This window comes from Miniopterus natalensis, chromosome 3 (genome assembly GCF_054644295.1).
Source record: "Miniopterus natalensis isolate mMinNat1 chromosome 3, mMinNat1.hap1, whole genome shotgun sequence".
Lineage (NCBI taxonomy): Eukaryota > Metazoa > Chordata > Mammalia > Chiroptera > Miniopteridae > Miniopterus > Miniopterus natalensis.
In genome coordinates, this window is record NC_142083.1 from 95694596 (window position 1) to 95707733 (window position 13138).

At 55.7% G+C, this 13138-nt stretch overlaps 1 protein-coding gene across 1 annotated transcript in view; it reads left to right on the forward strand.

Moving 5' to 3' along the window:
* The window catches only part of IL21R (interleukin 21 receptor), a 31867-nt gene extending 25596 nt beyond the window's left edge, over positions 1-6271 (forward strand). Inside the window, exons 5-9 of the mRNA XM_016216218.2 lie at positions 976-1121; positions 1915-2092; positions 2517-2616; positions 3923-4004; positions 5495-6271. Coding sequence (XP_016071704.2) covers positions 976-1121; positions 1915-2092; positions 2517-2616; positions 3923-4004; positions 5495-6271 — 1283 coding nt within the window. The remainder of the gene's footprint in view (positions 1-975; positions 1122-1914; positions 2093-2516; positions 2617-3922; positions 4005-5494) is intronic.
* Positions 6272-13138: the final 6867 nt, after the last annotated feature.

A 13138-nucleotide genomic window follows, 5' to 3' on the forward strand; every position in this document is an offset into this window, starting at 1 on the left:
CCTGCATCGGTCCTCGCCAGCCCAGGCCACGAGGAAGCCAGCAACCAGGCCCACCGCGGCCGGGGGAGAGGAGAGGGGGCTAGGGACCGTTCCAGGTCAGAAGGACCCATCGCTGAGACCGCGGCGGCCTCGGAGTGTGCGGGGGGAACACCTGAATTTAACAGATGTTTCTTGAGGGCCTACTGTGTGCCGGACTCCATCCTTGGAGGTGCAGCGCAGCACTGACCCAGAAGAACTAAACCTCTGCCCCAAGGAGCTAAGATCCCAGAGAGGAGGCAGCTGGTGGACAGGGTCACGGAAGATTAGGGCCTGGGACAGAGCACGGAGAAGGCGGGTGCCCAAGGCCACCGCTTCTCTCTCACAGGAGCACACACTTGTCACTGGGCTCCCCTGAAGTCACTTCCTTCTCTACTGAGTGGTGGCCCCGTGAATTTTCACGCTGTGTGATACAGGAACTGACTGCCTTTCACAGGGAGGAATGAGGCTTCTCAGGGGAGCTGGGACTCAGAGAGTTGACACCCTCATTGAAAGCAGACAGAGAGGACCTGGGGGTCTGGCCAACAGGTAGCTTAGAAAGGTTTTGGATTAGTAGCCAAATTTAACATTTGAGAGATTTCCCACGATAATCTGGATTTTCAGGGTTTCTTCTTCCCGGCCGCCCTGGTCCGTGTTACTGCCCTGCTGCCATGGGCTGGGCCCAAGTCCTGCACCCCCCGTTAGCCTGGGGGGGCTCTTTATAGTTCAGTTCCCAAACCTGCTTCACCCACTTCTGTCACCTGCGGCCTCTTAGTTTACAGCCCAATGCAGTTGAAGTCTCTCATTTTTCACATGAATAAACTGAGGCCCGGAGACAGGAGGTGCTTCACCCAAAGTCACGTGGGGCTGCTAATCCTGATCATATAAAGGATGGGTCACCAGAGCTTTCTGGGCTCTACAGATCTCACCCATTTTATCTTTCTGGCTTTTTTCTTTAAGTCAAGCCGTCTCCTCCTTTCAACGTGACCGTGACCTTCTCGGGACATTATAACATCTCCTGGAGCTCCAATTATGATCTGTACGGACTCAAGGGCAAACTTCAGTATGAGCTGCGGTACAGAAAGCAGGGAGACCTCTGGACGCTGGTGAGACACACGGCAGGGAAGCAGGGAGCGGGGAGAGGCCATGCGGAGCATGGGGGGGGGGGAGGCCACAGGTTCCACCTTGAATCTAGGGTCCGCAGGAAAAGTGCCCAAAGTGGGGTCATTTGGAACCTTCCCTCTTTACTTAGGAAGGCCATAGTTGAAGAGTTCCAGAAGCTTCCATAACCAAAAAGTCCAGGGTCAGAAGGACCATTGTTTCCAATGCAAAGGTTCTGGAAGTGTCTTTGTTAGCGTCTCGGAGTGTTCCAGAATGGCCCACCATTTAGAAGAGTTCTCGGGTTATCTGCCCTTTAGAATGGTCCCAGTTGAAGGTTTTCATTGGTGCCGTTATTTAGAATGTCCCCCGAGGAAGACTTGCCCAGGTTTCCACGGCTGAGATGCCTGTAGTTGAAGACTCTCAAATGCCCACGGTTGAGAATGCCCACTGTTGGAGAGCTCTAAGTGCCTGCTGTCTGGAGTGCTGCGGGTTAAGCTTTGCAGGAGTGGCCATCACTGCTCCTGGGACATTCCCAGGCCCAGCAGGGAGGGTCCCCTGCTGTGGGATCTGAGAGAATCGGAACAAAGCCTTGTATCAAGGGCAAGGTGGAGCCAGTGCTCGTAGCTCTGCGCTTCCCACACTGGAGCGGCCAGAACTCAAGGGGGGCCTGGCTCTCGTGGAGGGAGTGGAGACCTGCAGGAGAAAGTCGGCCCCTTTCACGGAGGCTGGGAGGGGGCTCTGCTGAAGGCAGGGTCGCCTGCTCGGCCCTGACGGTGCGTCCTTGCCCTGTGCTGGCAGAGTCCAGGGAGAAAGCTGATCTCAGTGGACACGAGAAGTGTCTCCCTCCTTCCCTTGGAGTTCCACGGAGACTCCAGCTATGAGCTGCAGGTGCGGGCAGGGCCCCAGCCCGGCTCCTCCTTCCAGGGGACCTGGAGCGAGTGGAGTGACCCGGTCATCTTTCACACCCAGCCAGAAGGTAGGTGTGAAGCTGGGGTGCACACCCACCCCACTCTGTGCTAAACCTTGTCTTGAGCCCTGAGATGTCCAGCATGGTTGCAAGGTACCCACTCAGCTGAGCACCCCCGGTTGTAGCCATTTGACATTTCTGGAGCCCCTGCTTGCCAGGCCCTGCATGGGGTGCCAGGGGCTTCTCCTGGCAGGGTGTGCGTACCTAACAGAGCTGTAGATGAGAAAACTCAGGCTGCTCAGCAAGATAAAGTCACTTGCCTGGGATGGGGGTGGGAGTGGGATTCGAACCCCCATCCATCTCACTCCAGGGCACCAGCAGCCTTGCCAGCCCTTTCCACTCCATCCCGGACCCGCTGCCCAGCGCGCCCCCCCCCCCCCATGGCCTCTAGTCGGGTGGGCTCCACTTGACCCAACATTTGCTTCTTTCCCAGAGACGAAGGGAGGCTGGCACACGGACCTGCTGTACCTCGCCCTCGTCTTCACGCTCCCCATCCTTGTCTACTTAGGTCTGAAGATCCGCCTGCCTTGGAGGTGAGGCCAGGGATCCAAGGAGGTAGGGGAGGGGGTCAGCCTAGGCCGAAGCCCCTCTGTGACTCACCCGGGGCTGGGGGCACACCCGCTATTGTGACAGTGATAACGACGATAGTGGTAACAATGACCAGCTCCCGTTGCCTGTGTGCTGGGCACTGTGCGGAGCACTCACTCAACCCCCACAGCAGCCCCAGGAGCCCGATGCACAGCAGTGACCTCCGTTTGACAAACTGAGAAACCGAGGCACAGAGTTGGCAAGGAACCTGCCCAGAGTTGCAGGGCTATGAAATAAAGGAGGTGATCTTTGAACCCTCTGCTCTTTATTTTTTATTTTTTGGTTAATCCTCACCTGAGGATATTTTTTCCATTGTTTTTTTTTTGTTGTTTTGTTTTTTTTAGGGAGAGTGAAGGGAGGGAGGGAGAGAGACGGAGAGAGAAACATCGATGTGAGAGAAACACATCGATTGGTTGCCTCCCGCACGTGCCCCGACTGGGGCCGGGGATCAAACCTGCAACCCAGGTACGTGCCCTTGACCTGGAATTGAACCCGAGACCCTTTGGTGCTTGGGCCGATGCGCTAACCACTGAGCCCACCGGCCTGGCCTGAACCCTGTGCTCTTAACAGTGGCCTCGGCTGTGACTGTGTCAGTGAATTTTAAGCCTTGAGTTCTGAGGGGCACGAGGGACCCCCAGGTGGGGCGAAGGGTGGGCGTCCTAACCCACCCCGAACCCCTCCGCTTCAACCTGAGATTTTGCTTTTGTGTCTATATTGGTTTCTGCTGAACACGGTCATCGAGGGAAGGGTGCTGCTGATTGAAAAGAAACCGTAGGCTCCGCTGGCCCTGAGTGCCGCTGGCTACGGCAGGACCTTGGCTGCCGCGTGCTGAGCCCTCGCCAGACGCAGGCTTGTCCCGTCATCTCCATCTAGGGACTGAGACAGAGCGAGAGGCGGAGGAGCTCGGGGGCGTACGGTGGCTTTCAGGGTGCTCCTGGGGCTGGGCGCCGGGCGCACCCACGCATCCCCACGGTCCTGAGTAACTGGCTCTTTGCCCACCCTGGGCCTAGAGGAGGAAGCCGAGGCTCAGAGGCAGCATTTGCCAAGCAGGCAATAGGCAGCCGAGCCTCTAAACGCCATGCCCTCAGGTTACAGAAGGGGACACTGAGGCTCAGGGCAGGCAGGGGGTGGGGACAGAGTCAAAAGGAGGTACCTGGGTGTGTCTTGGGAAGCCCTGCAGGACGAAGTTGGGGAACATCTGAGGGGAGGCCCTCTGGGAGATGGGGGCTTACCTTCTCTCTGCCCTCACAGGCTGTGGAAGGTGTGGGTGCAGGTGCCCAGCCCAGAGCCATTCTTCCAGCACCTGTATGTGAACCACAGAGGAAACTTCAAGGTGAGAGCCCCCACCCAGAGGTGAGCCCCTTGAAGCCTCTCACTGTCTCTGGGAGCCCACCTGCACCCCCAGCCCCAGCCTGCAGGCCCAGCCAGGCCCGAAGCCAGGCCTCGGTGTTGGCATCTGCAAAGTGCAGGAAGTAATTCTGGGGTAGAATTAATCAAGATCGTGCAGTATCTTCCAGCCCACAGAGCCAGCTGGGGGTGGGGTGGGCCAGGTGCACCATGGGGCCACAAATCGGCTTCCTGGTCCTTAGATGCCCCTGATATGGGGGTGGAGAGGGAGCAGGTTCTGGGAAGACTATGGACCTGCCTGCAAAATATACCAACCCCCTGCCAAGCTTTAACCACAGCAGCCACCACCGGCGCCCACGGACTCTCTGGGCCCATTTACCGCTCAACACCCACCCAGCGGTGGCAGGAGGGGCCCTCCCACAGAGAGGATGTGGTGACAGCGGGAGGAGCCTGGAAGTCAGGAAACGTGGACTAGAGCATTGATTGAGCTCCTGCAGTCTGCCCGGAGCTGCGCTGAGAGCTCTCTGAGCCTCCACCCCGAGCATTTTCCTGCAGCCCCTGCGGGGTGGGCACTCACTCCATCATCCCCAGGGGACCTATGAGGGGACCCAGGCTCAGATCAGAGAAGTGGCTTTAGTGGGGAGCGTGGACTCCAGCCCACAAGGACAGACCCTTTCCTCTCTCCTCTGCACCTTCCCAGAGGCTCCAATATCACATCTATTTTGTATTCACTTTACCAATACTCACATAGCACTCGCTGTGCCCTGGGCACTCTGCTAGGAGCTTCCCAGATACTAACTGATTTACTCCTCACAATAACCCTGCGAGTGGGTGCTATTAGCAGGCCCACTTTACAGATGAGGAAACTGAGGCATCGAGAGGCCACACAGCTGAGAAATGACTTCAAATCAGTGGTTGTAGCCACATCAGGGTTCCAAGATGAGCTTTCCATGGGCGATAGGCTCACATCTTGGAGATTCCAGTTCTCAGGGATTCTCTCTGCTGATTGGATAAAGACCCTGTGTCAAGAGGGGGATCCTCAATGCTTGGGGGCCTCTGCCTCAGTCCCTCATGACCCCACAGCACACATGGGCCATCCCAAGTGGCTTTTCACAGACACGTCCCGCTCATTCATTTAATTGATAAACATTTATTGGCCACTTACTGTGTGCCAGGTACTGTGTGAGCCTCAGGGACACAGCTGTGACCAGAAGGACTGGGGCTTCTGCCCTGGCTGAGGGTCCACCGTCATGGAGACATGATCAGGAGAATGCTAGGTTACAAGAAATGTCTGGAGGAAATAAAACGGGGGCAGGTAGGGGCTCTGTCACTCAGACCTCAGAGTCTCCTGTCCCCATGTCACCACAGCTGGGGAGTTTTGGCCCCTGCAGGCCACTGAGCCACCCACGGTCTGAGTCTGTACCCTGCCTGGCCCCCTTCCCATCCATGACTCTCCGTCCCCGTTCTCTCTCACAGAAATGGGTGGGTACACCCTTCAGTGCCTCCAGCCTGGAGCTGAGCCCCTGGAACTCAGGGGTGCCCTCGACCCTGGAGATATACAACTTTTGCCCACCGCTGAATGCAGTCCAGGGTGCGGAGACCACCCTGCTGCCGACCACGCTGTTGCCGGGGCCTGCGGACCTGGTGGAAGCCGACGGGGTGCCTGAGCCGGGCTCCTGGGGCCCCGCCCCCTCCACGGCGGGCAGTGGGGGCAGCTCAGCTTACCAGGAGGGGGACCGGCCCTATGGCCTGGTGTCCATCGACACGGTGACCGTGGCGGATACAGAGGAGCCATGTGCCTGGCCCTGTACCTGTGAGGAAGATGGCTACCCAGCTCTGAACCTGGACGCTGGCCTGGAGCCTGGCGCAGGCACTGAGGACCCGCTCTTGGGTGCTGAGGCCACAGTCTTGTCCTGTGGCTGCGTTGCAGCTGGTGGCCCTGCCGGGCTGGGGGGTCCCCTGGGCAGCCTCCTGGACAAACTGATGCTGCCCCTCGAAGATGAGGCTGGTTGGGCGCCAGGGCCGCCTTGGGGTAGTGGGCCATCCAGAGGGGTGTGTGACAGTGAGGCGAGCTCGCCCCCCGCTGGCCTGGACATGGACACGTTTGACAGCGGCTTTGCAGGCTCTGACTGCGGCAGCCCCGTGGAGTGCGACTTCACCAGCCCCAGGGACGAAGGGCCCCCCAGGAGCTACCTCCGCCAATGGGTGGTCATGGCTCCTCCCCCCGCAGGACCTGGGCCCCAGGCCAGCTAGTGAGGCTGGCTGGCTGCTCAGAACTGGCTGTGCCACTGGGCCACGAAACGTGGTCACTGGGTGTGAAGAGACCTGCAGCCTTAGGTCTCCCCAACGTGTGTGGTGTGTGGTGTGTGGGTGGCTCAGGAGCACATAGGTATGTCTGCATGTGTGAACAGCACGCATGCCTAGTGCACACGGTGGCAGTCCCCCTCACTGCCAGGCACACGGGGTGGCCCCTGGGTCACATGCGAGAGTCTGGCCCAGTGCTGTCCACAAGGCCTCCTGGGACCAGGACACTGCCTGTGGCAGACACCAAACCCTGCTCTCCAGGGCCTGCCCTCCAGGAGCCACAAGAAGTCCATGTCTTTCCTTATCACCTTTCAGGGTGGGAAGATCTGCGGGGAACAGTATGAGACTCGTACCCAGGTCTGAGTCTTGACTCTGACGCCTCCTGGCTGTGCTGCCTCGGGGTGTTGCTCCCCGCTTCTGGGCTGGGATTTCCTGTCTGGACAATGTGGACGGCACGACTCACCTTGGAGAGAAATCAGTGAAGTCGCCCACCCAGTGTGCAGCCCAGAGCAGACCCTCAATAAATGTCAGCTTCCTTCCTTCTGCGGTGGGACCAAGGCTTGTGCTGGAGGTGGGTGGGGGCGAGAAAGCAGCCACAGCCTGGGCTGCGGGCCGTCCCCACCCTGCAGAGGGGCACTTGGCGGGGGAGAGGGGGGGTTTCCGGGCTTAAAATCAGTCAACCTTGTCTCTTTAAACAGCCTCCCACCAACCAAAACTTTTTTTCTGGCTCCTGCTCATTTAAAAATTCCCTTTATGCACTAAGAAATATTTATTGAGCACCATACGTGCTGGGCCTCGTGCCAAGTGCTTGGTACAGGGTGGGGAGCACAGGCCCTGTGACCCACCTTGGCACTCAGGGTGGGGACAGGGGCAGACAGGAGTTGGCAGTGACGACATGGCACCCTCGTGCCCCTGGCATCTTATTTACTCATCTTGGGGAGTTAGGAGAAGTCAAGGTTTTATTGATGATTGTCAGTCTGTTGGATGTGAATTAAGAAGCCAAGGAAAGAGTTCTCAGCCATGTTCTGAGGGCACTTACTGAACATCAGCTGTGCACAGGCGGTGGGTATAAATGCTGCATATTGCACTCAACTCACTTTAAAAAAAACACCAAGATTGTTTTCCCCCTAAGGGTATATTGACATTTAGAGGGGGATTTTTAAGACCACCAAGCTGGGTGAAGGCAGCTGGGAGTCTGATTCAGAGGCCTGCTCCCAGGGCACTGAGGGGAATCTCCACCCTGGCCTGGAAGCCCCAGCCAGGCCTGTCATCCTCCCCAGGGGCTGGGCTGCAGGGTGAGGCCTGAAGGAGACTGCTCTGCCTTGTCTCTTTTTGGATGAGTCTGAGCTAGAATTTGGCTCAGCCAAAAGCTTCTCTGTGACTCATCTGTAAAGTTGAGTGGTTGGGAAAAGTTGCTGAAAGAATACACGAGTCCATGGTGTAGAAAGTTCTAGAGCATTGATGGTTTTAATTCTGGGAATATTAACCTGGATTAATATTTGTGCTGGCTTGGATGGCAGCACAAATGTGAAACCACAGCTCTTGCATTTGTGTGAACAGACCTCACCACCCCACCAACACCCTGGAGACTCTCGAGCCTCCAGGTGTGCTGTGGTTTTCTCACCCTCTTGGGGGCAGCAGGTTACAGGAGCCACCTGGGCCACAGGCTCCCTAGGGCAGCTGCTCAGTTCCCCACATGCAGAGCTGTATGCTGGGGAGGAGAGAAGGGGGAGGGGAACTCCTGGGACTGACTGATGCCAGGCCAGGCGTCGGATGGAGGCTCTGGCCTGGGCCAGACATAGCTCTTGACTGGCTCCATCTTTGATGGGGCTCAGCTCATAAACGTGGGTGCAAAACCAAGACAAGAGCTGGCCCACCTGGGAGAATGGGTTTGTAGGAGGTCGGCAGATGATGATGGCTGGACCCATAGGCACATTGGTGGGTGAACATGGGTAAGTGGATGGACAGACAGATGGCAAAAGCTTGAAGGAGGAATGGTTCGATGGATGGATGGATGGAGATAAACATATGCTCGAGACAAAGATGATAGATCAAACAGAAGCTCCATGAGGGCAACAACTTCATTTTGTTCACTGCTTTATCTTCAGTGTGGTACATAGTAGGCACTCAATAAAGCCTGATTGTAGCGTTTGCTTATTTCCATGGTGTAAATACTTCCACCATGGCCAGTTTCAAGAACCAACTTAATGACTCTAAACATGGAATTGGGAATACATGAGTCCATGGTGTAGAAAGTTCTAGAACACTGCACCATTGACTCTCCTAGCTGGTCCGAGTTGGCCCTGGGACACCACTGATGGGAGTCCCCAGGGGCATCAGGACGGGAGGGTGGGGGCTGCAGGGAGAATGCAGTGTTTGTTGGACTTTGGAAAATGAACAGGAACTGGTAGGTGCACCAGCGATTCAGGCCAATGGAAGAGCTTGAACAAATGCCTGGAGGTGTGACCAAGCCCTGAGCACGGAGGGGGGAAGGTGATCCTTTGTCACCCAAAGTCCAGGCTAGAATTGCTAATGACCTGCTCTTAAGAGGCAAGAAGACTGATACAACTCCCCTTGCACAGATGCCACATTCTGCTCCTGGCCCAGCCTTTTCCATCAGCAGGCTCTCAAGGGGCAGGGACAGCCATCTGACAAAAGAATGAAGGGGCAGAATGGGCAGGCGACCTGCCTGAGGTCACACATAAAGTTCAGAGTCAGAACTTGAGCTCTGGTCTCCTGATCCCAAGTCCAGCTCTTCCTCGCCTTGCTCTACTCGTAGGGGCCTGTCAAGAGGTAAGAAACTCTTAGCAAACACCTGCGGGTGCCAGTTGCTTCTCCCTGTGCAGCATCTTATGGGCGTAGCTGACTCCAGCTATGCGAGTGGCTATGTGATCCAGGCCTGGCCACCCCCCGAGGCCACAGTCCCTTTTCAGGGAAAGACGTGACCCACGCTGGTCCATGCACTCTTTCTGAGCTGTTGAGGATGGATTAAGCCTGAAGCTGCTGGGGGCACCAGGAGGAAACAGCTCTCCCAGTGCCCAGGAAAGCAGAGTTGGGAGATGGAGACATAGTCCTGGTGATATCTCTTGAGCTCCTGGCTCCAGCCATGCCTGAAAATACAGTCCCCTGGACTTTGAGGTACATGAGTATAGAAGGTGCCAGTCCTTCCCCAATCTCTTCCCCAGACAGTTCTTTAGTGTTTCCATCCAGAATGCTCTGAACCTGACGTGGCCCACTGCCAGGGCTTGAAGAACCCCAAAACTCCAGCTTCCCAACCGTTCCCCATCAAGTTCCTGGGAGCTCTCAGCCTGGGCTGCCATCTGGCTGTCCTGGACAATCTACTGTGGGAAGGAGGGAGAGGGTGCAAATCAGACCTGGCCCTTCATGTTACCCTCGGCGAAAGGAGGCCCAGAGGGGCAGGGACTTGCCCAGAGTCACCTGGAGTCGTGAACCTCACTCCGTGTGCTGGGCTCCTTCTGACCGCCTCCTGTCGGAGGGAAAGCCTCTTCCCTGCCCCTCTCTGGGGACTCGGTTTGCCTGGCCTGGCTGCTGGCACCGTGTGCTCAGCCCTTCACGACCCATCCCAACCACACTTGCCCCAGATGCAGCACGGGAGCCAGAAGGCGGCCTTCCGGGAAAGATGGAAGAGTGAGCACATCCATTTCCCACCCCGGGGGCCCACTCATGACATCGAGAGTAAAGGAGCAGAAGCCCAAGTTCTCACCAACGAGGGAAATGGGAGAGGAAATGAGAGGGGTCAAGTCTGCTCACATGTCGCCTTCTCAGTGGGACCTGCCCTGGGTCCCTTACTCACACTGCAGCACCCCGCTCACCTAGCTTTCATTTTTTCTGCAACACTAAGGACTCTTTGACTTATTTATTTTATTCACTCTATCCCACTGGCACAGGGATCGTTTCAGTCACTGCTGTTTTGGAGTCTAGAATAGTGCCTGGCACATAGCCGGTGCTCAAAAATATTGGATGGATGGATGAATGAACGAATGGCAGAGTAGTGACTGAAAAAGCAGTGCGCTGAGAGGAGTGAGGGGACTGAACCGAGGAGGGAACCATCTGCCCCGGACCTGGAAATGCCACAGAATGGGACATGAAGATAAAAACAGGGGTCTCCTTGGAAGTCTGTAAATGGAGAGTCTCTCCCCCACTGCTCATCCCACAGGGGAGCTAACGGTCTTCTCCCATCCCTAGTGGCAACAAGTGTAAAGATTTTCTTTTAAAAACTGATGGCCCCAGAGAAGAGACCTTTTCATTGTGCTATCTAGGGGTTCTCCCAGCATAATGCTGGCTCCTCACCCCAGAGCAAACCCTGTCCCTGGAAAGTGGTGTCAAGGGGGAGGGCTTTGAGGTGAGACTGTCTGAGCTGGAGAGCCAGCAGATCCACTTACTAGCTTCCAACCTTGCAGGAATTTTTGGACCTCCTGGTGCCTCAGTTTCCTCATACGTGAAATGGGCATACTGATCAGCCATATATTTTTGTATGTCTCCCTATTGTGAGACCAGGGCCAGAAACAGTGTCTGGCACATTTCAAGTGTTCAGAAAATTACTTTATCATCATTTTTTGTGGACAAATCACACACCGCCCAGTAAGCTTTTACTGAGCTCAGCCTTAAACGTGGAGCTACAATCTGGACTAAGGTGAACCAGCAGGAAATAGAGGTTGGGCTGCTGCTGCTGCTTGCTGCGTGTCCCACCCCATCCCACCCCATCCCAGGCTCTGCCGTCCAGGGGACTCCCCCTGTGCCTGCCAGGTGCTGTCTGGTTGCTTATCCAGGTGGCCCTATACAATCGGCACAGCAATCTTCTGTGATGGGAAAATTGTGATGAGGGCCCAAGGCGAGCTGGCAGGTTCTCTTTTGAATTTCAACAAGGGCTTACTTCTTGGGTGGGTGGACCTGCACTGGGCACTGCAGGTGGTCAGATCACTTAGGGGGGAGATCGCACGTGCAAGCACACATGCACAATTGCACACATACAGGGGTATACACACATGCACACACACATTTGGAAAACTCCTGGCAGAGTGGGTCAAGGGCCCAAGGGAAGGATGAGTGGGCAGAGGAAGTCAGAGGACAGAGGTCACTCTCAGCCCAGCAGCGTGGGTGGCCAGAGGGGGAGGAAGGGGGCTCAGGAGGAGGCCGGCAGCAATAGGATGGACAGAGGGATGGGGGGAGGGAGGGCAGGAACAGGCTGGCCCTGCACAGCAGGCTGGCTGTGGGGCGTGCAGTGGTAGCCACAGTAAAGCCCCATTGCTCCACGTGAGTCGCACCCCCATCCCCATGTCCCAGCTCCCCAGTGCGTGCCCAGTGGCCATCATGCAGGGGCACCAGAAAGGCCAGGAGCTGCCAAACTTCCCACGTGCCTGCGCTTGTGTTCAGCTCCTCTGCCCTCACGAGGTGGATGTTCTAGGAGTAACGGAGGTGCTGGGAGGTGAACGTCAAGATGCCCAAACCTACCATCCTTCCCTCACACGGCGCATCCCCAGCAGCCAGCATTTGTACCGTAATTGATGTTTGTAAAGCAGATCACATCATGATCCTACTTGAGCTAGAAAAAACCACCTAGAACACTATCTTTTTACACTTGAGTAACAATGAAAAAGGAAGAAAAAAAAAAAGCTAAGACTTGGCCGGGTCTTGTCTACGCTGGGGCTCACTCTCAGGACTCCATGTTCCTGTCCCCTGCCTTGGAGTCAGACCCGGAATAACCAGGTCCCTGGTAGAGGGAAGACAGGAACACAGGCCTCACGTTGGGCCAGGTCAGCGCCTCGGGTCCAAAGTGCCCAGATGGCTCATCTGTAAGGAACAGAAACTTCCGTGGCTGTGAGTCCATGCCCAAGGATGGGGCACTTCTGACCTAAGCGTTGTGTTACCGGATCTTTAAAAAATGTGGTACATTTACACCACGGAATACTATGCAGCTGTAAAAAAGAAGGATCCCTTCCTCTTTGAGACAGTGTGGAGGGACCTGGAGACTATTATGCTAAGAGAAATAAGCCAGTCAGAGAAAGTGTCACATGATCTTACTCATGTGTGGAATCTAATGAACATAATAAACTGATAACAAGATAGACCCAGAGACACAGAAGCATGGAACAGACTGAGGGATCTCAGAGGGAAGGTGGGGTGGGCGAGTAGGTGGGGAGAGACTAATCAAAGAACTTATATACACATATGCATAACCCAGGGATACAGACCATAGTGGGCGAAGGCCTGAGGGGGGCAGTGCAGGGCAGAAGGGGTCAATGAGGAAAAAAGGGGACATCTGTAATACTTTCAACAATAAAGATAAATTTAAAAAAAGTGAAACCAATTTTTTAAAATGCTGGCAACTAAAATAAAAATTAAAAAACTTCCATGCACCAAATCCATGCCACAGGCCTGCAACCTCTGCCACCTGGCTGCAGGCTGGGTTCTGCCTAACACACCTGCGGAGCCCCTCTGCCAAGGAGCCGCCGGGCCAGCTGCAGGCAGGGTGGGGGCAGGTGGTGAGGCTGGTCCAGGTGGCTGTGCTGCCGCAGCTCCCCCCTCATCCTTTGATCTCACTGGGAATATCCACTCCCAGCTGTTAAGCAGCTAAAGACCAGGAATCCCCTGGGACCAGACTATTTAGGAAACACACAAAACTCAATGCATTTTATTTCACTTTAATTGAAAAATAAATAAACACATGCCAGGGGATTTTTTTTTTTTAAATGAGGAAAGAGATTTAAAAACAAAACAACTTCAAAACCTACAGGGACTCCTGGCTTCTTGCCAGCAGGAGAGGGCGTGCCCACCTATCTGGAGGCCTGCGGGGGG